This window comes from Pyxicephalus adspersus, chromosome W, assembly GCF_032062135.1.
Source record: "Pyxicephalus adspersus chromosome W, UCB_Pads_2.0, whole genome shotgun sequence".
In the NCBI taxonomy this organism is placed as follows: Eukaryota; Metazoa; Chordata; class Amphibia; order Anura; family Pyxicephalidae; genus Pyxicephalus; species Pyxicephalus adspersus.
This window is the reverse complement of record NC_092870.1, coordinates 5,779,672-5,807,234: the sequence shown is the minus strand read 5'-3', so window position 1 is coordinate 5,807,234 and position 27,563 is coordinate 5,779,672. Positions and strand designations below refer to the sequence as shown.

The window sequence follows — 27,563 nt, the reverse complement described above, 5'->3', positions numbered from 1 at the left end:
GCAAACATACATACACAACACGGCACTATACACATACAGAAAAACATGCACAAACATATATACTATACACACACAACACAGAGCCCTACATTTTACTCAGAAACATACACACAATATGCACTATACACAAACATTCATATATTCCTGCACCATACACACAACCACATAGCCCTGCAGTTTTATCCAGAAACATGCACACAGCCTTCCATCATAGTACACACAAGCAGCCATGCAGTTTTAAAATAAACATGAACACTGAACACTTACAGTTGAATCCAAAAAGCTGTTACTCCAAGTTCTTCTAAGCTCTTTTAGCAGACAGAGGAAGTTGAGCAGACACTGCTGCCTTTATCTTTGTTCACTGACCTGCTGAAGACAGGGCAGTGGGAGGCTACAGGGCCAAGGGGGCCACTTAACTAACTTCCTAGTATTAGGTGGTGTGCAAAAGGATGTTAAGTTAACCCCCGGATAGGAGCATATTTGGAGAGTGCAGAAAGGACACCTGAACACACATCAAGCCATAGCACTCACCTACACCTATATCATTACACTTGTTTACACTCAAATGAACTTGTTAGACACATTATATCTGAAATAAAATGAAAAAACGTTTTGTAATGTACAATAATGTGAATGTCAGGTTGTATATTAGCTCAGCTGAACTTCACACTAGTAGAAATACAACTATGCACTGGGCTTTATTCTTACATCAGAGAAGTACTTAAGTATGACTATTGTTTGTAAAAAAGGGAACATTTGAACTTGCTGTATTTTTTTTTTTTTTATTATAATATAAATTTATCAGGAGTCGGAACATTTTTATCGACCCTGACTCCAGGTACCCAAAATTGACCCGACTCCTCAGCCCTGATTGTGATGCCAATAAAAAACAACATACCATGGTAACATTTGGTAGAATGCACATTTTACTGTGAGTTACATTAACACAGGTCTGAATGTGCCCTAAGACATCGGATTTAAACCAAAATTAGCACAAAGACATGCGAACGTAGAAGCAACAAAAAAATGTAAGCTCCTGCAAATTGGGCTCTCAGACTGTAACTATTCATTTTCCATGACCATAAGAGGCATAATAGGATATCTATCATGTTTATTATACCTTTACAGCTCTAAAGTCTGTGGGTGCAAGTTAGAATTTTAAATGTAGCAGTTTTCTGAAGCACAAACTGTGAATCATAGGATCAAAGAAACCACAAATCTAACTATATGGTTTGTTGTGAAGCCGCAGTGGATGTAAACAATATGCTATATGCTAATAAAGGCTATACATGGGGATTCTTCCAGCTAGTCACGACTGTCTTTCTTAGAAGTTCAGAGGGTGGAGGACAGGAAAGTGGTTAGTCGGCACTAATAGAATGCGGGTGACAAGACTTGGCTGTGTGCAGAATTGATAATTTAAAACAGAAAACCGCAAATGAAGAGATGTTTACAAATGTTGCTTTAAGATTTTCCAAGACGATAAGTGAACAATATAGCGCCAAATCTATGTATACCTCACTATCAATCTACATCTGACGGTTTCTTTTAGGTTTGTTTTATCTCCAGTTCTAAACAAACTTACAGTAGTTATACGGCTAAATAGAGGGAGAGTGTGAATATGAAACCCAACTTGTGCTAGAAGATAAAACAAAATCTTTCGGCCAACTGATTGTACAAAAAGCACAATCAAGTATGTACAACCACATCGACCCATGACCACATCAGGATTTTGATAGGTCTTTAGAGATCATCACTTATATGCATACCTTAAAAAAAACACACACACACACCACACACCTTATAGAAAAACTTGTGAAACGTTTTCTCAGTCCATGTCCAGCATGTTATTCTTAGGTCCCAAACTATACTACAGATGTGTCTCTAATATTTCTAAACAAAAAGGTAAAAAAGCTAAATTATCAGGGACATCACAAATTTCTACTTAAGTGATAGGCTGCATTGTTAGTGACATCAATGGCCTGCGTTATTCATATTGTCACTAGCCTCTAGTTTATGGACTGGTTGCATTCTTATTAAATTCCCCTACAAGAACCCAGAACTGGCATGAATATGCCAGGATAGTTGTGGCACCAACAGATCAATGGTGATGATCAGTGGAAGTGATCAGCTCTGATTAGGTCTGCTTCAGAGCTATCAAACCCTGGCAAAGGAGAGAAGCAGAGCAGCAATTTTTTGTGTGAGTAGGTCTCCTCGAAGAGAGCCTTTTCAGCCCCCCAGTAAGAGCAATAAAGTTTAATAATAATAATCCATCTTACTGGATCACTAAATGACAGTCAGAGACAAGCGCTGCAATTTGCTATTGTACAAGGCTTGTTTGTGCTACCATAAGTGCAGGTCATCACTAACCCTCATTTCCAGGGACAATAGGTGTGTATACATAGCTTACCTCATTTAAAGCATTACTTAAAGACAGAACCTTTGCATTAAAAAAAACCCATTTGGAAAAAACCAAATGATAGATTTAGAAAGTGATTGGCCTAATGGGAAAAAATCTTTATAAAGCTAATCAATAATGAAATCTATTGTGAGACCACATTTTGTTGACCAGTTGTGGATATGGACCACAAACGAGTTTTCACAGTCTATTGTTGGAGGTTCAAAATGAAAAGAAACTGTATTTTTTATTCCAACATGGAATGTAACATTAGTGCAGTAGTCACCCTAGGCAGAATTTGCTGGGCAGACCACCCTGGCTGGCATCACGCTGAAATTCAGTGCAGGCTTCATGCAAAGAGAGCAGTCAGTGTGGGCATCCTGCAGTGCAGATTATAAAAGAACCAGTGTTTGCAGATTTAACAGTGGCCACTCCATTTATTTTCTTTATTGGGCTGCTGCATGTAGCATCTTACCAAAGCAACCATACAGGCTTACTGCCACTTAAAATGCCTAAAAAACTTGGTTACTGCATGTTACCATTCCAAGGAGCCTAGTAGTTATCAGTAAGTGATCGGAAGTAATCAAGGTCATTTTTTTTTTCTTACCACTGATGAGAACTAAAGCTTAAAATATTACACTACACCCCTAAAAGTGACTACACTCTTTACAAAACACGGGACACTAGGAAGTGGGGTCACAATACACAGCACTGGACAGTTGGGACATAATTCAAAGACGATGGAAAATGGGATATACAAAGAGGCGGGTCTTAAAAAGTTAAAATAAATTATGATGGCGATAAAAAGCTAAATTATTATGTCACAATTACAGAGGTTTCTGGACACCTATGACACAAAGAACTGGGGGCTCTAAATTTGTCATGTGTTGCTCCACCAAACTTTTCGACCATCTGGCTACGGTTTCCCCCTAACCTAGCTGAAAAAAAATTCTAGTGGGAACACCTTAATGAGTGTGTTTGTTTCTGGGGAGGGGGGTTTCCCAGAAACTTCCTAAATATGTTAAAAACACACAAGAAATTCATTCAACGTCATTTGATAAATGTCATTTACAGCTTTATAAAAATTCCCCTAGTACTTGGATCAATAGAATTGATAAGTTCAGCAGTTTACGTTCTAGTTCAGTAGCTTCTCAGAATTGTCTTTCAACTTCAAAAGAAAGGTCACAGAAAACCAGGGGATTCACAGTAGTTGTTTTGAATGTAATTTAAACCACACTGGGACCTGCACTAATAAGGTGAAACCATTAATGGTTTGGCCCAAAGAATAACGGACTCCACAAAACTGACAGAAATTCACATGTGTACACCTGCTAGTGGTTTATTACCCAGATGCAGCTGCAGCTAAAGAGGTACTCTAACACAATATGTAAGCGGACAACTGTGAAAATGTATAAGATATGAATATCGTACACCAACCTATCAAAAAATTACAACCATTGACAAGTGACGTGAATTGATTGATATGTTTCAGGTGCCATTGTAATTAATCAGAGTCCCACTATGTTTGTGCACAGCAACCTTAAAAATGCATATAATGCTGGCTAACAAAAAAGTCACAGCACACCATACATCATTGTCAAAGGGCCCATACTGACCACTGCCTAAAGTTGAGATGGAAGTAAGAAGGATCTAAAAAAGGCAGGGGTCAGAAGCAGTGTGACAACGTATCTGCTGCTTATATTTGCCAAATACCACAGGACACCTTGTGGGGTCTATAGCTCAATTGATTATTTTGGCAGTAAAAGCGAGAGCTACACAATTTTAGGTAATTTTACGGTTTTGGATAATCATTGTATAACAATGTTTAAAGGAAAAAATGTTTTCGGACCGCTTTTTTATTTCTGTTTCATATTTTTTTTAATCACAGGATACATATATGAAACATTGCAGAATGAATGAATGTTGGGGCCTTTAGTTTAAAAAAAAAAAAAAAAGGGGAGAGCATGTCAATCCCCTAGGTGACCATGCAGTGTATTGTAATCTGATTTCATTTTTTTGGGGTCTTCCAGGCAGTGAAGGTTAAACTACCGACACAAGCTAGATCAGGCATGAGCAAACTACGGCCCAATAGGGATGTTTCTCCGGCCCTGGCCGGTGCGTGCCCCCCCCGGATCTGAGCCTGCAATGGGAGAGTGGCCTGGGATGTGTGCAGTGACATAGCCCGCCCACTCTCCCATCACAGGCTCAGATCTGCGATGAGAGAGTAGGCAGGGTTTTGCCATCATGACGTCACGTCCAGTGAGCTAATATGTTGTTAATATTGACTTTACTAACAAAAACAACTGCCTCTGGCTTTTATCTTTATCATTTCATACAGATTCTCAAACAGTATTGGTAAATAATCTCCTTATCACTAGTATCATCCATATTCTGCCCAAGGCTTTAAAAGGTAAAAGGTAAGTCTTCACATAAACCGCTTTACATACCAAAATTCAATTATTAATAACTCGGTTATTGAATTTTATCTTTAGCATGAAATAAAATTCACTATTCATATGCAATCATTTTTTGATTTTTCGTTGAATCTAAAGGGGAAACCCTTGATGTCCTACATAAATTAACATTAAAATACAGGAAAGTAAGTGCTTATTGCATAGCATCAAAAAATTACTTTATTTAATCAGATAATCCAAGATCTACAAACTTTTCACACGTTATTTTGTTTTTTCTCTAAATATACAGATCTCATTGTATTCAGTTAATATCAGAAATAAGGGGAATGAACCCAGTAACACTTTCAATAACCCAATAATAAATGATACCTATTTTATAGTCGAACAACCAGGAAAGTAAATCCATTACCAAATAGAGTAATTCAAATTCAAATTGAATGTATTCATTATGTTTGAACATTTCTTTATCAGTCTTTTTATGCTTCATATCTAGTTTCTTTTGTCCTGTACTGGACAACTATGTTTTAGCACAGCTCTTGTCTCTCCTTCTTGCACTTCATGTTGCGATCATTCCTGCACATCTTTGGTGAGCAAGTAAGTGCTTTTGATCTGTTATTTTGTATATATCCTGTTATCAATTATATAATCGATGTTCTACAATATTTCTATTGTAACATATGTACTGTATACATTATCTTTGACAGTACACAGTCTCAAGGAAACCCCTCAGGAAGCTTTAGTGAGCGAAACACATTGGCATATGAGATAATCATTGTTATATATTCTTACAACCCCATGTGCATTTCCTAACATGGGGAAAACATGTACCAAGAGTGTATAGGTGAACTTTATATAGTCTGCTGATCTGTATACACAGTTGATCTGTGTTAGGCCTAGGACAACTTTTGTTTATTAAAATCCCTTTTAACATTTTTTGTCGTAAAGGCAATCTTTCTTCCTTTCTCCACTGTCTCCAGGTGTCATTTCATCAATCTGAAGACTGTTGCTGTGCTGCAGTTTCCTATGAAGGAAAGCACAGATGGGTCCTGCTTGCCATTCCCACTTCCTGTAAACTCCGGACAGCAAGCACAAATTAGTTAGTTCTGCCCCTTGATCTCCATGGGACCACCTTACCAGAGCTATAAAAGTAACCTCCCTCCCCCCTGCAGGTGTTCTTTAAAAAGCTCACGACAGGATAAGGTAGGGAAACATGCTGTCAGGAGGAGTTTTCAGGAAAAGAAAGTTACGGGTAAGTATGACAACAATTTTCCACTCTCCTGACAGCATGCACACATGGGATGTAGCAAGCAATAACAAAGAGAGGGAAGAAAACAAACAATGCCACAGAAACAAAGTTACTCTTTAGAAAAAGCCACTTGCCAAATGGAAGCATCAAGGTGGCTGAAGCTCCAACCTATATCAAGTTAAACAAATGTTTGGAGACTTCACCTGGTTATTTACAGATCACTTCAGTAGGAATATCTGCCAATGAAGTCTAAAAGGTTGCCCCTTCCCTATCTGAATGTCTCTTGACTTCCTGCAATGGAATCAAGCCCTCATGATGTAAGCATACTACTTGGTAGTATGCTTACATCATGAGGGCTTGATTAGGATGCAAAATCTGTCAAAGATACAGCTGTTCTCCATATAGGACCGCCAGGGAGGCTGACTAGAACATTCACAACTATATTATCATTTTTTTTGTTTGTTTGTTTTTTTTGGTAAATGAGTTCTAAGTTGAATGCTGAATGTTGAATTATTTGTCCTAAGTTGAATGTTAGTGATGGGGTTACCAAAGATAACCCTTGACTCGTTATTAAAATAAAAACTCTATATATTGTGGTATCCATTCATGGACGCTTGTAAGCTTTGAGCTGAAAATCTGCCACCACAGAGAAAACCCAGATGCTAGGAACCTCTGCCATCACTGGAGATGCCATTAGGTCTATCAACTTGGTGGTGGTTAGGAGACAGTAAAGGTTGTGTTGAGCCAAAGTCTTTGTTGATTATTTAGAGCTCATTGTATAGGTATAAGGGAAAGAAGTGGAAAGAAAGAGGTTTCAGGCTCAGGAGGTTTTTGTGCAAAAATAAATCAAGTGTGTATTTTTCAAATTACAATTTGTGCATGCATGAAAGGTACATATTATTTATTTTAAGCTCAATATCCAAATGCCTGTTATTGTCACAGGGTTTGGATACTTTAATCCAGACATAAGACTCCTTCCAATGTCATACAAAGTACATATGAAGATTGAAAACAAGGTAAGAAGGGGACCTGTTATGGTCGCATGATTTCCAACGCATTTCGCCTGTTATAGGCTTCTTCAGGGGTATGTATTTGCAGGGGTTGTATGATTTCTATATTGTACAAATACAAGATATAAATATATAGCATATATATTGTCAAAGATTATTATATAATATAGTTTTGTTAGAGATCTAATTTGTAATATAACAAAATACTTCTTTTATATGGATGTCTAGAACTTAATAATTCCACAGGTAATTACGGTGAACCTTCAATTGAACAATCAACATCTCATTTTAAACTTTCATATCTGATGTTTAAAAAACAACATATTGATGTGATTAGAATCAAATTAATAACGAGGGCAATAGTTTACTCACGTTTAGTTGGAGTGCAGTCTAGGTAGGGGGGTAAAAGAAGCAGTATTCAAGCTGCATGCTAGTGACAAAAATTTGGTATATAATGTAAGGTAAATAATGAAATATAGAAACCATGAAACTAAAATAAAAAATTATAAAAATATAGATAAAGGTATGGATGTTACAAATACTATTTAGGGTACCTACCAGTTTGATATGTCCAAGCCCAAAGAAAAAAGGTTATTTGAATGTTGTCCTAGTAGATTAGGTCCAGTTTTAATATTCATATATATGGTTTTTGTTTCATATACCCTAAGTAGGGGTTTAGTGAGAACCTAGTCTGAATATAAATGAAAACTAGTCAGGGGTTTCAAAAAATAATAATCAGTGTTAAAGAGGAGATTTTAAATTCAAATCAAAGTAGTTAGCTACGTACTTACCAAGTAGGTATAGATCTATTTATCCTAAAGAAAATGGGGAAGGAGGAAAGGAATAAAGATATCCTATCTTATACAGCCAAGAGGGCTGCTTTTATGCTAAGACTTGTAGTTAGTCCATACGACCAGGAGAGGGTATGTAGTAATTCATGCAGCCAGAGGACTGGTTGTGTTTGGGACCTGTTTTTTATAGTTATGAGTTAATCAGGTGAAGCTGCAGCTGGGACGGCTTGCACGTGTCCTGCAAGGGGGGGGCGTGTATCCCGCCCAACCAATCAGGATTAGGAGTTCCCTGTGACGTCTACAGACACTCCATCTCCGCCTGACGAGAGACATACGTCTCTGACTGACAGAGAAGCGTTCCTCCCATAAGGGGAGGGACGCACGGAGGAAGAAAGCTGGCCAATCACGGAGAGTGAAAGGATTAGACACTCCGTGTGCTGGCCATGGCGCCTGAGGCGCCCGGTCCCCAGCAAGTCCCTGCAGAGGCAGAGGGACACAGGGGACTTACAATTTGAATCAGACATGAAAGTGCTATGAACTGATGATTCTTCATTACACATGCTTTAGAGTTATCACACTGAACTTGGTAAATTCATCATATATGTTGCATGTTATTATAAAACATTTTGAGACAAAGTATTTTTCAAAATTTCATAACATCATTAATCATTCATAAACACATATATTTTACAGTCTGTGCAGAAAAATATTTAATTATAAATAGAACTGCATTAAAGATTTATTATATATACTTAACATATACGTAGTGGATATATTTTTTCAGTTGTCCAAGTATGCAGCTTTTAAGATAGTGTCTATAATATGGATACAGTATAAACAGTATATTACAAACAAAAACCATATAGGATATGTCAATATACATCTTACAAAATATGTGTGTGGTCGGAGTGCATTATAACCACAAATTGTATTGCATAGATCCTCTTTCCCCTTCTTTCCCTATACCTATACAATGAGCTCAAAAGTATTTGACAAATTAAAAAGCTGAAAATAAAATGTTCATTTCTAATACTTGGTTGAAAACCCTTTGCTGGCAATGACAGCCTGTGTCTTGAACTCATGGACATCACCAGATGTTGGGTTTCCTCCTTTTTAATGCTCTGCGAGGCCTTTACTGCAGCGGCTTTCAGTTGCTGTTTGTTTGTGGGCCTTTCTATCTGAAGTTTAGTCTTCAACAAGTGAAGTGCATGCTCAATTGGGTTCAGATCAGGTGACTGACTTGGCCATTCAAGAATATTCCACTTCTTTGCTTTAATAAACTCCTGGGTTGCTTTGGCTGTATGTTTTGGGTCATTGTCAGAGGAAGGAAGAAACGCAAGGAAACCAGGTTTTACTGTCCTGACTGTGATGTTGGGCTTTGTGCAGCACCCTGCTTCAAAATCTACCACACCCAGGATGTCTACTAAAAATGTAAATATTTTATTTTTCTAAAATCTGCACTTAATTTATATTATTTATCAATAATATTGCATAAGTTTGATAACTTACATTGTTGTGGTCTAATATCTCATTATTTTTTATAATAATGATTTATAATTATGTATTATATCATTTATGATATTATAATAAATATAATTATTATACCCAGGAGTTAATCCTAAGAATTACAGGGCCACAATATAAACAAAAATTTCTAAGCAAAAAAAATAGGATCACTTTTTACATCAAAAAACTGACAGAATTAGAACCCTAGGGGGGTTAAACACCTCCAATTAACCTAGCAGACAGGAAGAATATCTGGTGGCATTCCACAATTGAGACAGGTCTGTAAGCTTCTGCTAGATCTATTGAAATCATCCAATGAGCCAGACCAACGACTAATAAAGTCATCTGCAATATTATCATACAAAACCCTCTTAGTGCGAACAAACCCATCAGAGGTCTTTTTACTATGAAAAGTTTGGAATAGAATCCTTTTTGCTCTTCTATTGAAAGCAGAAAACTGCTTGCCCCACCCCTTGCACATGAGATAGAGGCGCATTGCACTTCTATGAATCTTAGTGTTGATGTTCGAATTCGGGTTGTCCCTATTGAATCATAATGTCATTGTGGGATTCCTGGACCGTGGGAACTTTGCGGCCACAGCTAATTGAAAGCAGGTGCCTTCAATTAGCTGTAACCGCAGGCAATACGAGGGCAATAGAGGTTGAATGAAGATACTATCTCCATTTATACCTCTACTGCTCTGTGATTGGCTGAGAAATAGGAAACCCTGATGACAGCTTAAGCATCATCAGGGTTTCCCTTTCCCCAGCCAATCAGGGAGCAGAGCAATCAGCGGAGCTTTACTATGCTGACAGCTCTGCTCCCCTGATTACTCCCGCTGCGCTAGAGGAGCTGTGACATGTATTCTGTATGTGTAATACATGTCACAGCTCCTCTAGCGCTACAGGAGCGATCAGGGGAGCAGAGCTGTCAGCATAGTAAAGTTCTGCTGATTGCTCTGCTCCCTGATTGGCTGAGGAAAGGGAAATCCTGATGATGCTTAAGCTGTCATCAGGGTTTCCTATTTCTCAGCCAATCACAGAGCACTAGGGATGAATGGGCACAAGTTAAATTACACAAACACACATTAATAAAATAATTTTAAATTAAAGGCTTGTTCTATTTTTTACTTATATTTTAACCCTTTCAGGGAATGAGTAAGGGGATTTATGTACCCCTGTACTCATTCCCCAGGGTGGGGCGGTGGAGATCTGGGAGTCTCCTTATTAAAGGGGGCTTCCAGATTCCAAAGTCCTGCTAAAAATGTTTATAAAAGCCCCCATTGTTTTCAATGGAAGCTTTTATAAAAGCTTAAAAACGCTTGAAAAAGCCTCCATTTAGTTCAATGGAAGTATTTTCCCGTGTTTATTCAGCGTTTTAATTTTTTAAATGTTGCAAGCAACGTTTAAGATGACGCTCACAAAACGTGCCTGAAGGAAACGTCCTGGTGTAGATTAGCTCATGGGAATGCATGGGGACTTCATGCGTGGGGACTTCATGCGTGGGGACTTCAAAGCCTCAGGTTAAACGCTGGGTAAACAGTCCGTGTAGACTAAAGCTGCATACACACGTCCAATAATTATCGTTAGAAACGACTGACGAACAACCGATGACCGATGAACAACCGATTGGCCAAAAAAAGTGACCAAGGACGCCGACGAACAAGGATTGTCGTTGGAAATGAACGACCGCCACGGTGGATCTGATTGGCCGACGATCTTTCACTATCTATCGTGTGTACAGTATCGTGTCGTTCAGTGATTGTGCATGTTTCTGCGGTACACTTTCTCCTTTACATGTCCCTCCCTGCATCGTTCAAACGATTGTATCTAGTGTGTGGACACTGTTGGTGGATTTAATATGAATGATCATATTGTTACAGCATGTACAGAATTGTGCACAATATGATTGTTCAAGTATAATCGTGCATAATCGTTGATCGGTCGTAATCGTTCATTTTCTAACAATTATTGGAAGTGTGTACCTAGCTTCAGCCTAAAATTGATTTGACAGGTGCTCTTTAATCTTCATGTGAAGTACAGGGGTATGTAATAGTGTTATGTATCTTTTTCTAATGTATCTTTTTATGTATCCTTTTACAATGTATCTTTTTATGTATCCTTTTACATCTGTTTGGAGGCTGTAGAAGCTCTACACAGTGCTGAAAAAAACCCAAATTTTTCCTTCCATTGACTTTAATGGTGTTCGGCTTTGACATTCGACCACCTGAATTTTTTTGCTATATTCGAGCGAATAGCTGCCGAATCGAATAGTGAGCTATTCGACCAACACTAATGAATCTCTTGAAATTGTTGTCTGAACGTACCAGGATCTCAGAGAGCCTGACAAGAACTCTATCTGGTAACCATGTTACCTGACTGAAATCATCCAGGGTGTCACCGTGCTTTTTGTAAATGCTGGAAAACTTGGACAATCTTGTTTCTTTCTTTCTTTGATGTCTGGATGGATACACCTTCAGAAGGCTTTCTGAAACAGGACCTGTTCCATCTGCCCACCCCAACATGACACCAATCCTAATACTACTGCTGGGCAACAACCAGACCTGTTGCTGTTGTAAGCAATTATTGACCTGATTGGGCCATTTTGTTAATAATCGCCGCCTTCTTGTTAATGTGATAGTTGGAAGCCTGTTGAATTCTAACAGTTTTCTGGGGTCAGTAAGTGGGATGCTATTCATCAGGAAAGGCAAGTAGAGAATTGTATTTTTCTCTATTTGCTTTCCTAGTAATAGGATTGCCAGAGATCTAGGGCTTAGGTAGGTAGCCAGAAGGAAATCCCAGACTTAAGTAGTTAAGGAGGGATAGATAGTAGAATTGTGAGCAGTCCCTGTATTTTTTTTTTTTTTTTAACAGTTTATAGGACTCTAATCTTACAGAGAATTAATCTGAAACATACAGAGTTCTTCTTTTTGTGTATATTGTTTCTGTGATTCTTTGTACTTGGCTTCTTTGCTTTTGGTGTGTGACTAACCACTCAGGAAAGCCATGGGGCAATTCCCAATGTAAGGGGGAAGGACCCTGGTGCACCCGAACTTACAAAGGTGAGATACAAACCAGCTTGTGTACACAGACCATTGTGTGGATAATATATAGAAGACTGGACAGAGGAAATAAAACATAATAGCCCCCTTTACCAGAGAGGGTGCCTTTGATCAATTCCACCTTAAAATGATTAAGGTCTTATTGCTCAGGGGGATAAGGATGCCTTCCCCTACTATGGGGGCGATCCACATTGGGACATGAAATATATGTCAGAATGTGCCAAAATGTGGTTACAATTAGCCACCTATTTTAAATCACATGAGATACAGATCCATGATTTAGACACGAAACAGCCCCCTCATTATACAGCCTTAAATCCCGTCTTACATAACGACTTGGGAGAAGGAGATTATGCTGCTTGTCTAACAGTGCAGCGGGGGCAGAAACCAATTCGATCCTATGGTCCAAGCCCCTGCCATTGCATCCTCCTCTGTTGATCCAACTGTACCCGATAGCACCACAAGTCCACATGAATCTCGTGATGCTGCAGTAAGTGGGTAATAAAATGATAATTAAACCTTTTTTTTTTTAATCAGAGCCTAAAGCACTTACATTTAAACAACAGGCAAGGTCACGTTGGGACCCTGGTCACGTGCCCAAAATTATAAATCCAATGGGAATTAATCAAGGGAATTGACACAGGAATTGGAACAGATTTGGAGATATAATTATACTCTACTTCTTCTATCTTCTGTCTTTGGACTGATTTATCCACCTGGACTCCAACTCATCCTCCGCTGCTGCCATTCTGAACTGGTATTTCATCAAACCATCTCTTTGACTAAATCATCATCCCTCACTCCTGGAACTCAGCAAGTTTACAAGCCTCACTTGACTTCCGTTTGCCACATTGTTTATTGTACGCAAGACACTATTTCACTGTGGCAATATTTGTCTGAAGCTGGCTTAAAGCTTTCACATTAAAAGTTGCAGTTTGTTCAAGCCACATTTTAATATCTGGGTTTTGTAATATCTGAGGGTATGAGGGGGCCCTCACCAGATCGTGTAAGAGCTATATGCAATCTGCCTGTACCTGTTACAAAGAAACAAATGTCATTTTTGGGTGTTAATTATGTCAGGCAATGGATTCCTGATTGGTCATTTTATGATAACATTTTGCACGCTTCAACACAAACTGATATGCCGGACTACTCAACATCTCACAGCACGATTATCAGGGTATGAGCACATACTTACAGGTACCCGGAATTTAACCATTGCTTATATTTCTGATACACAAGGTCTCTTACCAATCTATCTTTCAACATTCATTACGAGATCATACCCCAATCGCCCCCTACTCATGATTGCACACACGATACAGATAGAGACTTCTACCTGGAAAGACTTATGTTCAAAACCCATCCCAGGTGCCTAGGACATTTTTGTTAATGGTTGCAGCCATCCTCTGATGGCTAATAAATGGCAGGTTATGCTGTTGTGGAACTACCCAACATAATCCATGAGCACGGGTCTTAGTAACAGGAGACTTGGAGCCGATATAGGAACATTATGTTACTCAAATAATTAGGATATTGAACACCAAACGTGGTGATGTATCTTCTACCTTAACTCTTCCTTCACAGGAACCAACACAACCCAGGAGACCATGCCTTAGTCCAGGAACTACACCGACACAAAAAGCGGACGCCTCCTTTTGGACACCGAGTGGTTGTACTGCCAGTGACCTGGGCGGCTGTCCTCACTGATCATTGTCCCACCTAGACCCACGCGTCAAGAGTAAAGAGGGCCCCTGAAGCCTTCTTCATACCCTCAACACAGGAGGAGGAAAACCAGGAAGAATGAACACAGTAAAATTATTACATCACTGGTCATGGAAACAAAACTTGTGCTTCTTTGGAGAAACAACAGTCATCTTTCCTATTGTCTGGTCCACTACTACCTGTGTGTATGAACCTGTACTTCACCCATGATGTACTTTTGGGTACAACCAGACAAGTCTCCCAGGACACAACCGCACTAAGAGATGCTTTTGAGGACCTTGATTTGACAAATCTAGACACTGAATATATGGATTCACTGGATAGAATGTATGGATACATATTGCAACACAGATGTTTACTCAAAAATTTGTTTATCTGAAATGCATAGCACTAAGGATAGACTCACATCTTGTCTTATTGCTGTATCTACTACAGCACATGTTTTATTGGAAGCTTTTAGTAGTACATACAACAATTCTGTTGTTAATCTAAATTATATACAAGCACTATTTATTCCTTATTACTTCTGTAAAAATTGAAAGTCCTTTGACAAAGAACAAGCGAATATGGTCTCCATGATAACACATGATATCACCCTTTGGGGATGGTTTGTGGTCTCCCTGGTGCCAGGGTTCAAGATGTGGTGGACCGAGTGGACAAGCTACTGGGAGGGGCTGGACAGAACCAAGCTGTCTTGGTCAATGTTGGAACCAATGATAATATAAATGGAAGATGGAGGATCCTTAAAAATCAGTTTAGGGAAATAGGTTTCAAGCTGAAGAAAAGGATCTCCAAGGCTATATTCTCTGGAATATTGCCTGTGCCATGCGCAACACAGGAAAGGCAGCTAAACACCTGGCCTAAGTCCTGGTGTAGAAGTGAAGAATTTGGGTTCATAGAGCACTGGGCTGACTTTTCTTTGGGGTACAACCTGTATGCCAGAGATGGTTTGCACCTAAATGAAAGGGGGTCTGCTGTGCTAGGTCAAGATTTAGGGGAATGGTGGAGGGATATTTAAATCCCTCTATCTAGGACAGAGGGGGTGGGACAGTCAAATAGGGTGGCAGAAAGGTTAGTCAGGGGTCAGACACTAGTGGAGGGTGGATTGGGGATAGTTGGGGGGAGGATTATGGATAATTGTAAGGAGCATCTAATGTTACAAACAAACATTGGATTGTGCAGTACTAGTTGTACTGAAAAACAAATTGATTTGCCAAACAATGATGGTAAAAAGCAGCAATGGTTTAAAGAGCCTGTTCACCAATGCTAGAAGTCTAGCAAACAATATAGGGGAGTTGGAAGCCTTAATGAGTGAGGAGAATTATGACTTAGTTGGTATTGCTGAATCCTGGCTTTGTTCTTCACATGACTGGGCTGTCAATATTCCTAGGTATACTCTCTTTCCTAAAGACAGAGTCAAATGTGAGAAGTGATCTAAAAGTGAATGTGAAAGAAGAAATTGCGGAGGGAACAAGCAATGAGGTTGAGGCATTATGGGTGGAGGTGAATGTGGGGTTGAATAACACACAATTAATGATTGGAGTCTGCTATAGGCCCCCCAGTGCTAAGGAAGAAATAGAAAATCAACTACTAGCACAGATAGAAAAAGCAGCAAAAAGTGGAAGTGTTTTAATCATGGGAGATTCCAACTACCCTGACATTGATTGGAGTAATGACACTACAGGAGCAACAATTTAATACAAGATAATTTTATGGTACAGTTTATAGAAGCCCCAACTAGAAATGATACTCTGCTGGACCTAGTTCTTTCTAACAGTGCAGAGTTTATAACAAATGTGCAAATAAAAGAGAATCTGGGTAGCAGTAACCATAATATGATTTCATTTAATGTAAGCTGTAAACAGGAAGCAAAAACAGAAAAGATAAAAACCATTTAATTTTAAAAGAGCAAATTTTCCATTATTAAGGGCGGCTCTCTGTGACTTGAACTGGGATACAATATTGTCCTCAAAGAACAGGGAACAGAAATGGGAATGTTTCAAGTCATTCTTACAAAAGCACACTGAAAAATATATTCCAATGGGTAATACGTTTAAGAGGCAAATATTAAAACCTATGTGGCTTACAGCTGATGTTTAAAAAGCCATAAGGAACAAGAAAGAAAGAAAGAAAGGGGCATTCCAAAAATTTGCTAATGCATTTGACACTGTACCCCACAGATGGTTAATATGCAAGTTAGGGTCAATAGGTTTAGAAAAGTCAATCTGTAAATGGATAGAGAACTGGCTTAAAGGTCGCATCCAGAGAGTTGTAATTACTGATTCATACTCTGAATGGTCTAAGGTTATTAGTGGTGTACCCCAGGGTTCAGTGTTGGGACCTTTACTGTTTAACATCTTCATAAATGATATAGAGTTTGGGACAAAAAGTACAATTTCTGTGTTTGCTGATGACACATGTCCATACAGGATGTCTATAATCTACAAGTAGACCTGGATGTATTGTTTGATTGGGCAGCCAAGTGCCAAATGACATTTAATATAGATAAATGTAAAGTTGTGCACTTGGGAGCCAACAACATGCATGCTTTAATACTGTCTAGGGGGAATACATTTGGGGGGGTCAGAAATGGAAAAGGATCTGGGGGTTCTGGTAGATCATAGACCTAATAACATGCAATGCCAAGCTGCAATATCTAAAGCTAGTAAAGTACTTTCTTGTAATAAAAGAGGAATAGACTGCAGAGATGGAGACATTATCCTGCCCCTGTACAAAGCATTGTTCACACCACATCTGGAATTTGCAGTCCAGTATCGGGCACCAGTTCACAAAAAGGACATTGTGGAATTGGAGAGAGTGCAGAGAAGGGCAACTAAACTAATAAAAGGAATGGAGGAGCTCAGCTATGAGGAGAGATTAGCTGAACTGGATCTATTCTCCCTTGAGAAGAGAAGTATAAGGGGGGATGTGATCATCCTGTATAAAGATATAAATGCTTTATATAGAGAACTCTCTTCCCCATTATTCACTTTGAGATCATTACAAAGAACAAGGGGGCGCTCTTTGCGTCTGGAGGAAAAGAAGTTTAAAGCTCCAGATAAGGAAGGGATTCTTCACTGTAACGGCTGTGAAAATATGGAATAGGCTCACACAGGAAGTAGTTTCAGCAACTACTATAGAAAGAAAGCTTAGGAAAAAGCTGGATAATTTCTAGAAGCACAGAATATTACTGGGTAATAAGGCTTTAAAGTAAAAATAACAGTGACTGTTGATCCAGGGAATATCCAACTGCCTCAAGGAATGAGGAGGGAATTTTTTCCCGTTGAAGCAAATTGTACCAGGGTTTTTTTGCCTTCCTCTGGACCAACTGTCTTTTAGGGTTTTACATCTGGGATATGTTTATTTCCCTAGTGGTTGAACTTGATGGACTTGTGTCTTTTTTCAACCCAACTTACTATGTAACTATGTAATTCCTAGGTGCAACCAGGTGTGGCAACACCACCCTTTCCTACACCTCAGCTAATATCACTGGTGGACCCTGTACTTTATCTAGACTAACTTTCATGATGTTTCCAGAACTACCTCAGGTTTCACGCAATAAGACAGGGGTGTCAAACTCAAATACACAGAGGGCTGAAATTAAAAACTTAGACCAAGTCGTGGGCCAAACTTGAAATTTATTGAAAAAATTGAGGAAGTTTTTCCTTCTTCCTTCTTTTCAATAGATATAAAACATTTTCATATGGAAACAAAGAGGTTTTGCTTAATATTCATTCTGGAACAAGCCTTTAATAAAGAAAGAGGCCTAAGATTTTTTTTTTCATTTTACCACATAATAGAAAAATAAAAATACCACAATAGGCTATGCAGGAGAAGTCTTTTGGATTTTGTTTACCCTGGAGTGTAACAAAACTTTCACTTTGGTGTAATCTGCATGGTTGTTAATAGTATAGTAGGGTAAGTAGTCTTATTTCATCTTATTGTTTTACTTTGCCAGAGAATGCAATGTGAAACTAAATGAATTGCTGCATTCATTTGGTTTCAGATTGCATTCTCTGGAACAGTTCTCTGGCTCACCTGTCAGTATAAACCCTGCGGGGTCAACACATAGGCTGCTGTTCAAAAGACAGGACTACAATTCCCGGCATTACTTGCGTCTATAAAATGCGGGGCCACGCATAGGCAGAGAGGCTGCTGGTATATAGACGCGAGTGATGCTGGGAATTGTAGTAGCAGCATCACATCAATTCAATAAGAGTTGCAGTTGGCCCAACGTTACTAGGGATTGCAGTAGCAAAGGGACAGGTGCAATTCATATTAAGAATTCTTTTGGGGGCCAAAAAAAAGGATATTGCGGGTCAGAGTTTGACACCCCTGCACTAAGAGGTCAAGCATCCTAGTAGATTCTAGATCCACATGTTACATTATCAAAAACTGAATATGTCACCCTGGCTGTATCCCTTGTAGGAGTCCCAGGGCTGGCTGTATTTAATCACAGGGAACTCAGCTCTCCTACATGCGCTGTAGCTAAACTTCTTAATGCCACATCCATTGCCCTTTCATCATTACTAGAGGATCACAAAGGCTATTGATTACCTATTAATAAAGCATAATATAGGGTGTGAACGGTTTGAGAGCGTGTGTTGTTTTAATCTGACTAACCATACTAGTGCCGTTAATACAGCCATGCAGAACCTCAATGATATTGTTAGTGGAATTCGTCAGGATCAGGGACTATGGGCATGGCTATGGAGCTGGCTCCCTATGTGGGGCAATATTATACACCAAATTATAATGTTTTTACTACCTTTTGTGGTAATTGCAATTGCCTTGTAAAATATTAATATTTTGTTATTAATCGCCCCCATCTTGTTAATATAATAGTTGGAAGCCTCCTTAATTTTTACACGAGGATAGTTTTTGAAAAATCTCTTATCTTCACACATGGCATTGGATCGTTCTAAGTGAGACTTTGTTGCAAGGGAGTAGCTGGGGCCGATATAGGAAGCTGGTTGGGGAAGGGCACGCAGATGGTCTGGGATGATGGGCAATTCCTGTGTAATGACGTACATAAAGTATAGCTTTTCAACAATAAAATTGTAATAGTTAACCATTTACTCTGTGCGTTGTGGTTTCTGTTTCTAGGTTTCTGTGGTTTCGGTTTCCTCTCTGCAAGAAAAAAGTCCAAAAAGTGGCGATTTGCTTCAGGTCTCCATCTAGACACCGACCCAGAGGATACTAAACGGGAAAATTGGACTTTCCTTTTAAAATGTGGGATATAACTTCTTTAGGGGAAGAACGGCCACTTCTTATTAGCATTGACTCACTTTCTTTATCTCGGCATGCTTCTTTAATGCATTTAGCACAATTTAGCACACACCCACTTAGATGGTAATGCCCTTGCGCTGCCATGCCCAACATGATTCACTTTTTGGTTGCTCCACTGATTTACTTCTGGAATGGGAGATGGACCTCCTTTCTTTTAGTAATTTCACAGGGTGAACTTTCTCTTGCCCCTCGTCCTCTTTTAGAGGATCAACGAATAGGACTGGGAGAAGCCAGATGCCTTGTCTTTCCGAGATGCTTTTTTCCAGGGCTTTTATCCCTTTGCCCAACAGACAGTACTTAAGAGGCAGGCTGGGAAGTATCTAGAGCAGACATAATGCATGGGGAATCACAGTCTCCATTTATTCTGTGACAGGTTGATCAGCATAGTCCTAGAACTCTCTTGGTTGTGCTTCCTTATCCTTACTTGCTTTTTTTAAAGCAAGATGCACAGATAAGTTTGAAGGGCAAGGCCTTAGTGCTACATGTGCAACATACTTCAATGGTAGAATGATCTGTCGACTGACTTAGAATGGGCAGGAGATTTCTCTATGCTTGATGGCATGAATCCTTCTTTTTCAACCTTTTAAGATTGGGAAATCCCCTGAAACAACTTTGGGTACCAAGAAACCACTGCTACAATTCATGCCTCTACAGATCACTGTACACTAGTGTGATAAATGCCTGGTTGCGTTGCTGCCAGTGGGAAGAATGTCACCTATGTTACAAATAGCCAAAAAATTCATTGGTGTCAGTGTTAGCTGCCCTGAGAGGCATAAATTGCACATTGCTCAAGGAAGCCTTAGCACCCTATCACACTGTCCTACATGGAGACATATCCTTTGTTACACACACTCTATCAGGGGCACGGTAGACTGAACTGGAGAGAAGCATGCTGAATTCCTGGTATGCTTTCTTGGAGGGCTTTTATCCCATAACAAGGAGAAACCACACTTTTTTAAAAAAAGGTGGCGGCCATCTTCTGAATCAATTCCCCACCGATAAGGTAAGCCGGCAATTAAATAGATATTAATATATATTTCTTATATATGTACCTAGACAGAATCAAATAAAAACAAAAGCTACAAATAAACTTCCTGCCAGTCAGCAAAGCAGCTAGAATGAAGTAGAAAACAGAAAAAGTATTTCAAAATGGCACCTGCTGTAAGCAGGATACTGATGGTCACCCTAAAGCTACGTACACACTTCCAATAATTATTGTTGGTAAACGAACGACCAACGATCCTGCATGATATCTTTGAACGATCGTATAGATCGATCCTGTACATGCAGATAACGACACGATCGTTCAACAATATTGTACACATAATAGATGTGATCGTTTGAACGATATAGGAAGTGAGGTGCGCACCAGAGGAAGTAAACAGTGTGTACGAACGATCGGGTCAAACGAAAGTAGCTCTTGCTTTGATGTGTCTGCTTAGTGCTGAAGAGGAGGATGTTGAGAAGAAGCGGCAAATGTGGTGTAAGGATTGGTTGTTGGACCGAGACAACATTTCACATGAGAATCTGCTACGGGAACTGCGCCACTCATTCCCAGATGACTACAAGAATTATCTTTGTATGTCAGATGTCTGTTTCCAGCAATTACTTTCAGCAGTTGGACCTTTTCTGCAGAAACAAGATACCTTCATGAGGAAGTCCATTACACGTGAGCAGAGGTTGATTGCCACACTGAGATACCTTGCCACTGGAAGATCTCCGCAGGATGTGAAGTCTCCACTGGGATCTCACCACAAGCAATGGGTCATATCATCCCCGAGACATGTGCAGCAATTATCGACTGCTTGAAAGAGGAGTATATGAAGGTAGAGGCCCCATACAATCATTAAAACAAAATGACACATTTGCTTCATAACCAAAAGATAAATTTTATTTAACAAAGTGCCAATAAAGAAGTATAAAAAACAATAACCATAAAAAACAAAACATAACTATTTTAACAATATTAACAACAAAAAAACAATTAACATTTGTGACACACTATGTGACACCACTATAAATCAGTGATCAATGGAGGCTTTCATTGCCAAAACTGTACTGATTTGGTGTACTGGAGGAAGGGTAGTGATGATACTCATATTGGTGGCGTGGAGTGTGTACAGGTGAAGAGTGAGACTGCGGGTATGGATAGGGGTAGGAATAGGTAGGGAATTGTGGGTTTAGTTGGTTCATCATCTCTTTGTTCACCAAATCCGTTATGATAATCTTCACAGCAGCTACTTGTTCTGGGCTCATCTGCTGCAGTTTTGATACAATATAGAAGCCAAAGCCATCCAAGTGATCCTCTTTTTCGTTTAATATAGACATGGCTTTTTTGAAAGCTTCCTTTTTTTTTCAGCTCCTGGTGTTTTCTCTTCTGACCCCTTTTTTGGTTGGAACTCATCGGAGTGGATGTTGTGGCAGCAGGTGAGTTCACTGCAGGGGGAAGTCTGCAAGAAAAATAAATAGAACATATAAACAGAACATATTATTATATTAATCTCTTCATATGTTCTATCAGTTTCCTGATACACCAGAGGAATGGCTGGCCATCGCTTCAGAATTTCAAGATTTATGGAACTTCCCAAATTGTGGAGGAGCAATTGATGGGAAGCATGTAAGAATTACCCCACCAGCAGACAGTGGATTGTATTATTATAACTATAAGGGTTTTTTCAGCATCGTGCCCATTATGAATTTGTTTTAGTGGACATAGGAAGAAATGGGCGCATGTCTGATGGAGGGGTTTTGGATGGTACGCCATTTCACAGGAAGCTGATGAACAAGCAACTGCACCTTCCTAGAAACAGTCAAAATGTAGAGGGAATGAACTTTGTGTTTGTTGCAGATGAAGCATTTGCATTGCATGAAAACCTGTTAAAACCCTATCCTCAAAAAAACTTGGACAAACAGAAAAAAAAATGTAATTACTGGTTATCTCATGCTAGGAGGGTGGTTTATATGTATGTGTATATATATATGTATATATGTGTGTATATATATGTGTATATATATATGTATGTATGTGTATATATATATATATATAAATATAAAAGTTCCTTCTAATTTTTTTCATTATCTCTTGTTTAAGGGCATGCAGGTCCCTTTGTGCATGACGCACTATCTTGCCCACGGCCTTCCATTTCTGGCCTAGAGTTTGGCCATCCATCTGTCCTGACGTGCCTGACTCAGGACTTTCTCGTTCTCCCTCTGGAACTTTAAGAGCAAACAAAAATAAAAAGTTAAATTACACACAAATATATGCAACCTACCTCTCTAAAATTTTGGTACATACCTGGGTCAATATCCACCACAGATTCCACTACCTCCTCTGCAGGGGTAACCAGAATCCCCTACCTTCCACCTGCTCCTGATCAAAAAATACAAATAAATCAAAAATAATTTCCCAAAATATTACATTACCTGAAAAGAATAATTTTACAAAACTAAAATTTAAAATTTACAAACAGAAAAAATTAACGCGTCCAGTACGTCCCTCTCAAACCACCTTTTCCGCAACTGGTCCTTGGATCGCTCAGCACCAAACTTTTATTTTATTCTCCGCTGCACCTTCTCTAAAATCCGATTTTTTTTCAGCATTCTGGGATTTGTAATGAGCCCTCCTACCATCATAATTCCACCTCTCCAGGATATGCACCAAAACCTCCATCTCCTCTCCTGTCATTGGTGTGGCACGGGTGACTGGGCTGGCTCTTCGCTGTGACATCTCTCTCATGTGACAGGAAACAATAACAGAAAGTGGCTGGATTTGCAAAGTGTTGTGGTAAATCAGCAGTGCAAGGTGCAAAGTCCGGAACGTGCGTTCGTTCGTATGAATATTCGTCCGACCAACATTCTTGAAGTAGGTGATGCTGCATATTTTTATATGTTAAATGTTTATAGTTTTATATGTTATATTTTATATTTTAATGTTTTGCACAGATCATGGCCTATGATGCATTTAATAATCCTGACTTCATGCGTGAGTTTATTGAGGCATACAGGTCCCATCCCTGCCTCTGGAAGGTAAAGTCTGAGCATTATTCAAATCGTTACATGAAACTGAAGGCCTATACCACTATGGTGGAGCTCTGCAAGACCGACATAAAATATGTGAAGCAGAAGATACAAAACCTGCGGACCGGTTTCAAAAAGGAAATTAACAAAATAAAGCCTTTACAGCATTTAAGTGCTGCAGTGGATGATGTATACGTAACTAAATTATGGTACTTTAATGTGTTGGCATTCACCGCAGATCAGGATGAAGGTCGGCCATCGGTGTGCAGCGTGGAAGAAGCGGACAAGGATTATTATTATTATTATTAAACAGGATTTATATAGCGCCAACATATTACGCAGCGCTGTACATTAAATAGGGATTGCAAATGACAGACTAATACATATACATACATATATATATATAAATATATACATATACACACACACACACACACACACACACACACACACACACACACACACCTGTGTTTGATCATTTAGAGCTTTCATTGATCCCTTTAATGAAAATAAAAAAATAGCCTGCTACTGCTGACCTCTCCTCCTCAGAATACTGGCTACCTGGCTGTAATGCTTTTATTACATAGTAGGTTAGGTTTAAAAAAGTTCAACCACTAGGGAAATAAACAAATCCCAGATATAAAACCCTGTTAAGACATAGTTGGTCCAGAGGAAGGCAAGAAAAAAAAAACCCTGGTACAACTTGCTTTACCAGGGGGAAAAAAAATTCCTTACGGATTCCATGAGGCAATCGGGTGTTCCCTGGATCAACAGTGACTGGCTTCCATGACAAACAAATTAACTTGTTGGAGGAATATTTTGGGTCACACACAGATTAGTAAAAAAACAATCGGTAAACTAAAATTTTTTGAATTAGGACAACAGCAGCCAACATTTCTCTCACGTTAGGCATATTCTATAGACACTGTCACAAGGGAAAAGAAAAGGGTGAACCTGATGCAGGTATGAAGAATGCCTAAAAAGCCACCCAGTTACAACCATACCTGAAGACATCTTTAGGATGGGTAGTTTTCTTGCCTGTACATTACCACTGACAAGCACAACCGCCCATACCAGTAATGAACCAACAGTAATGCATGGAGTCAGTGCTCAGCAGCAGGTTTTCAAAATTAATGAGAAGTTTTGGGAAGCTGTGGCTGATATGTGCTACCTCGGATGCCTGAACTTCATCCATTCAATAGGTGGTCTCCCCTTGCCTCAATTGGCAGAATCTCTTTGTTGTCCTGTGTTGGTAAAACCATAACTTTCTGATGGCAGCAAGCCACACAAGTTTGACACAAATATAAAGCACTCACCAACAGCTCTGAATAGGCAAGCACCATCTTCCTTCATCAGTTTAATAATAAATCCCTTCTTCTCTTGCAGCGCCTTTGCAAACCAGTGCTCCTGCTGGAAGGTAAAGACAGAAAGCTGCATTAGAGAGTCCACTACAATTCAGGCTTCTGATAAACAATCTTAGGAAGCCAAAATGCACACACAAATGTGCTTAGAAGACTATTGGAAAAAAAAACCTCTTATTTAATACCAGAATTAAAGTTTTTGAAATACAATTGTACATTGTTATAACTACCTAACCACTGCTCCTGTCCAGCTAGGACTCAATACCTATTAGGCCATTGCATAAGTATTGGGCAGCAAGGTGGCTCAAAGGTTAGCACTTTGACCTTTGCAGTGCTAGGTCCCAGGTTCGACTTCCACATTCAACATATAGCTACTAAAGAGGACTTTCTGTCTCCTAGTCAAGTAAGTTAGACATGTGCAGAGCCAAAATTGACACTTCTCCGTAACCTGGCAGAGTGGATTCTGTAGACGAGGATTTACAATCTACCTTGTCTACCTACCTAGACCTTGGTTACACATCTACGAGATCAACTTACCCCCCAGGCGTCCACCATCAGAGATGTAAAGCTTAATATAGAGGACATGGATAACAGAGATCCCCGGAATAATATCAGGGTCAGGAGCTACCTTTTTCTTAGACCTACAACTGGTTCTTCAAATAATATTCAACATTCTTGGTCATCTCTTCGCTGAATCTCTTTAATTGGATTGAGCCCGCAGCACCATGCAGCCTCCGGGCCAACCCTCCCGCCCATGTGATGTGGTCTGCCGAGTAAGTGACCTCTCCGTCCAGGAAGACATCATGCATTCCACTAGGAACACACCATGTATATTCACATTGGTATGCTGGCAGACCAAGGGCATGGGTGAGATCCTCTCTGACCAAGGTCGGCTTATTTCTAATTATATGGTTTTAGTTGATGTCTGTAAATGTATGTTATCATTCCTTCCCAGCTCCCCGCCCCCCCCCCCCCTTACCTCTCTAGATATAAAGCCCTGGAGTACATTATTATCAGCGGTACATAGGTTTTAGATTTTTTCGTACAACCATACTATCTCATGGTTAGGTTAATGTCCATGAACATTAGGGGCCTCATTTCCCCACTAAACAAAGGCTTACTCGGCAGGAGATTAAGATTTTGAAAGAGATGCACCGGGAAACATTAATTTCCTCAGGTGTTACTACCAACTTGTGTACTGTGCCGCGGGTAAAAATAAACTTAAAAATAGACTTAAAAATTAAGTCGATGGGGGTTGCTATACACGTCCATACTCAATACATACACTCAATTCTCCCCCACCAAAACCATCCTAGATCCCGAGGGTAGATACACTATACTCAAGGGCACTATGGCCTCAGCAGAGGCGGCCTTATGTAATATCTAAGCCCCTAACTCTGCCCATACTCAATTTTTGCAAAAGATCCTGACCCTGGCAACCTCGCTTTCCCATACATACTTGCTAGTGGGTGGAGACTTTAATTTAATTAAACAATTAATCCTAAAATGGAACACAAAATGCTGCGGCAGGCTGATGCAAGCTTGTTGCAAGCCAAGTAAAACTTGGCTAATCTCATTCTTATTGCGACTTGATCTAGCAGGGAGTAGTCGCTGACAATAGTTTTGCGTTAACTGTCAAAAGATAGTGTCCTCAACGCTGACATTCAGAGATCTGGGTGTCACGATAGGTTTTTGTGTTACAGGCAAAACAGCCGAGAGACCTGTGTAATTGGGTCAGAGGTCACAGCCTATTTAGAGCTGTAGTATGTACACCATGTGGAATATACATGTAACAGATATTAGTAATGCTAAAGATATACATTATATGTTTGATGTGTTAATAAAGGCTGACACCATTGTAGACAGGTGACGGGCTTGAGGTACAGTTATATTGGCTAACTGCAAAACAACCTCGAGGAGCACAAAAGTGCCTAGTCCCCACCACTACCTCACTTCATTTCATTTCAGGGGCTCAAAAGAAATTGGACAAATTAAAAAGCTGAAAATAAAATGTTCATTTCTAATACTTGGCTGAAAACCAAGGGTAGCATGGTGGCTCAGTGGTTAGCACTACAGCCTTTGCAGTGCTAGGTCCCAGGTTCAATTCCCAGCCAGGACATTATCTACATGGAGTTTGCAGGTTCTCCCCGTGTCTGGGTACCCTCCGGTTTCCTCCCACATCCCAAAAAAACATGCAGTGAGGTTAATTGGCTTCCCCCTAAAAATTGACCTTAGACTACATTAATGACAAAATGACTATGGTAGGGACATTAGATTGTGAGCTCCTTTGAGGGACAGAGTGACACGGCTATGGACATTGTACAGCGCTGAGTAATATGATGGTGCTATATAAATACTGTGTAATAATAATAAAAACCCTTTGCTGGCAATGACAGCCTGTGGTCTTGAACTCATGGACATCACCAGATGCTGGGTTTCCTCCTTTTTAATGCTCTGCCAGGCCTTTACTGCAGCGGCAGTTCAGTAAAGTTAAGTTGCTGTTTGTTTGTCTGTCTGAAGTGAAATGCATGCTCAATTGGGTTCAGATCAGGTGACCGACTTTAGCCATTCAAGAATATTCCACTTCTTTGCTTTAATAAACTCCGGGGTTGCTTTGGCTCCCCCTAGCGTTCTAATTCTGTCATTTTTTTTTTTTTGCAAAAAGTGATCCTATTTTTTTTTTTTTGCATAGAATTTTTTGTTTATATTGTGGGCCTGTAATTCTTAGGATTAACTCCCAGGTATATT

The 27,563-nt window shown here is 39.5% G+C and overlaps 1 protein-coding gene across 3 annotated transcripts in view; it reads right to left on the bottom strand.

The window, feature by feature from the left end:
- LOC140342824 (OTU domain-containing protein 5-like) overlaps positions 1-27,563 on the bottom strand; it is a 63,890-nt gene that overhangs the window by 20,292 nt on the left and 16,035 nt on the right. For 2 of the 3 annotated variants that reach the window (XM_072429187.1, XM_072429184.1), the window contains exon 2: positions 24,771-24,864. In XM_072429187.1, coding sequence (XP_072285288.1) covers positions 24,771-24,864 — 94 coding nt within the window. The remainder of the gene's footprint in view (positions 1-24,770; positions 24,865-27,563) is intronic. The other variant, XM_072429185.1, reaches the window with a different exon arrangement.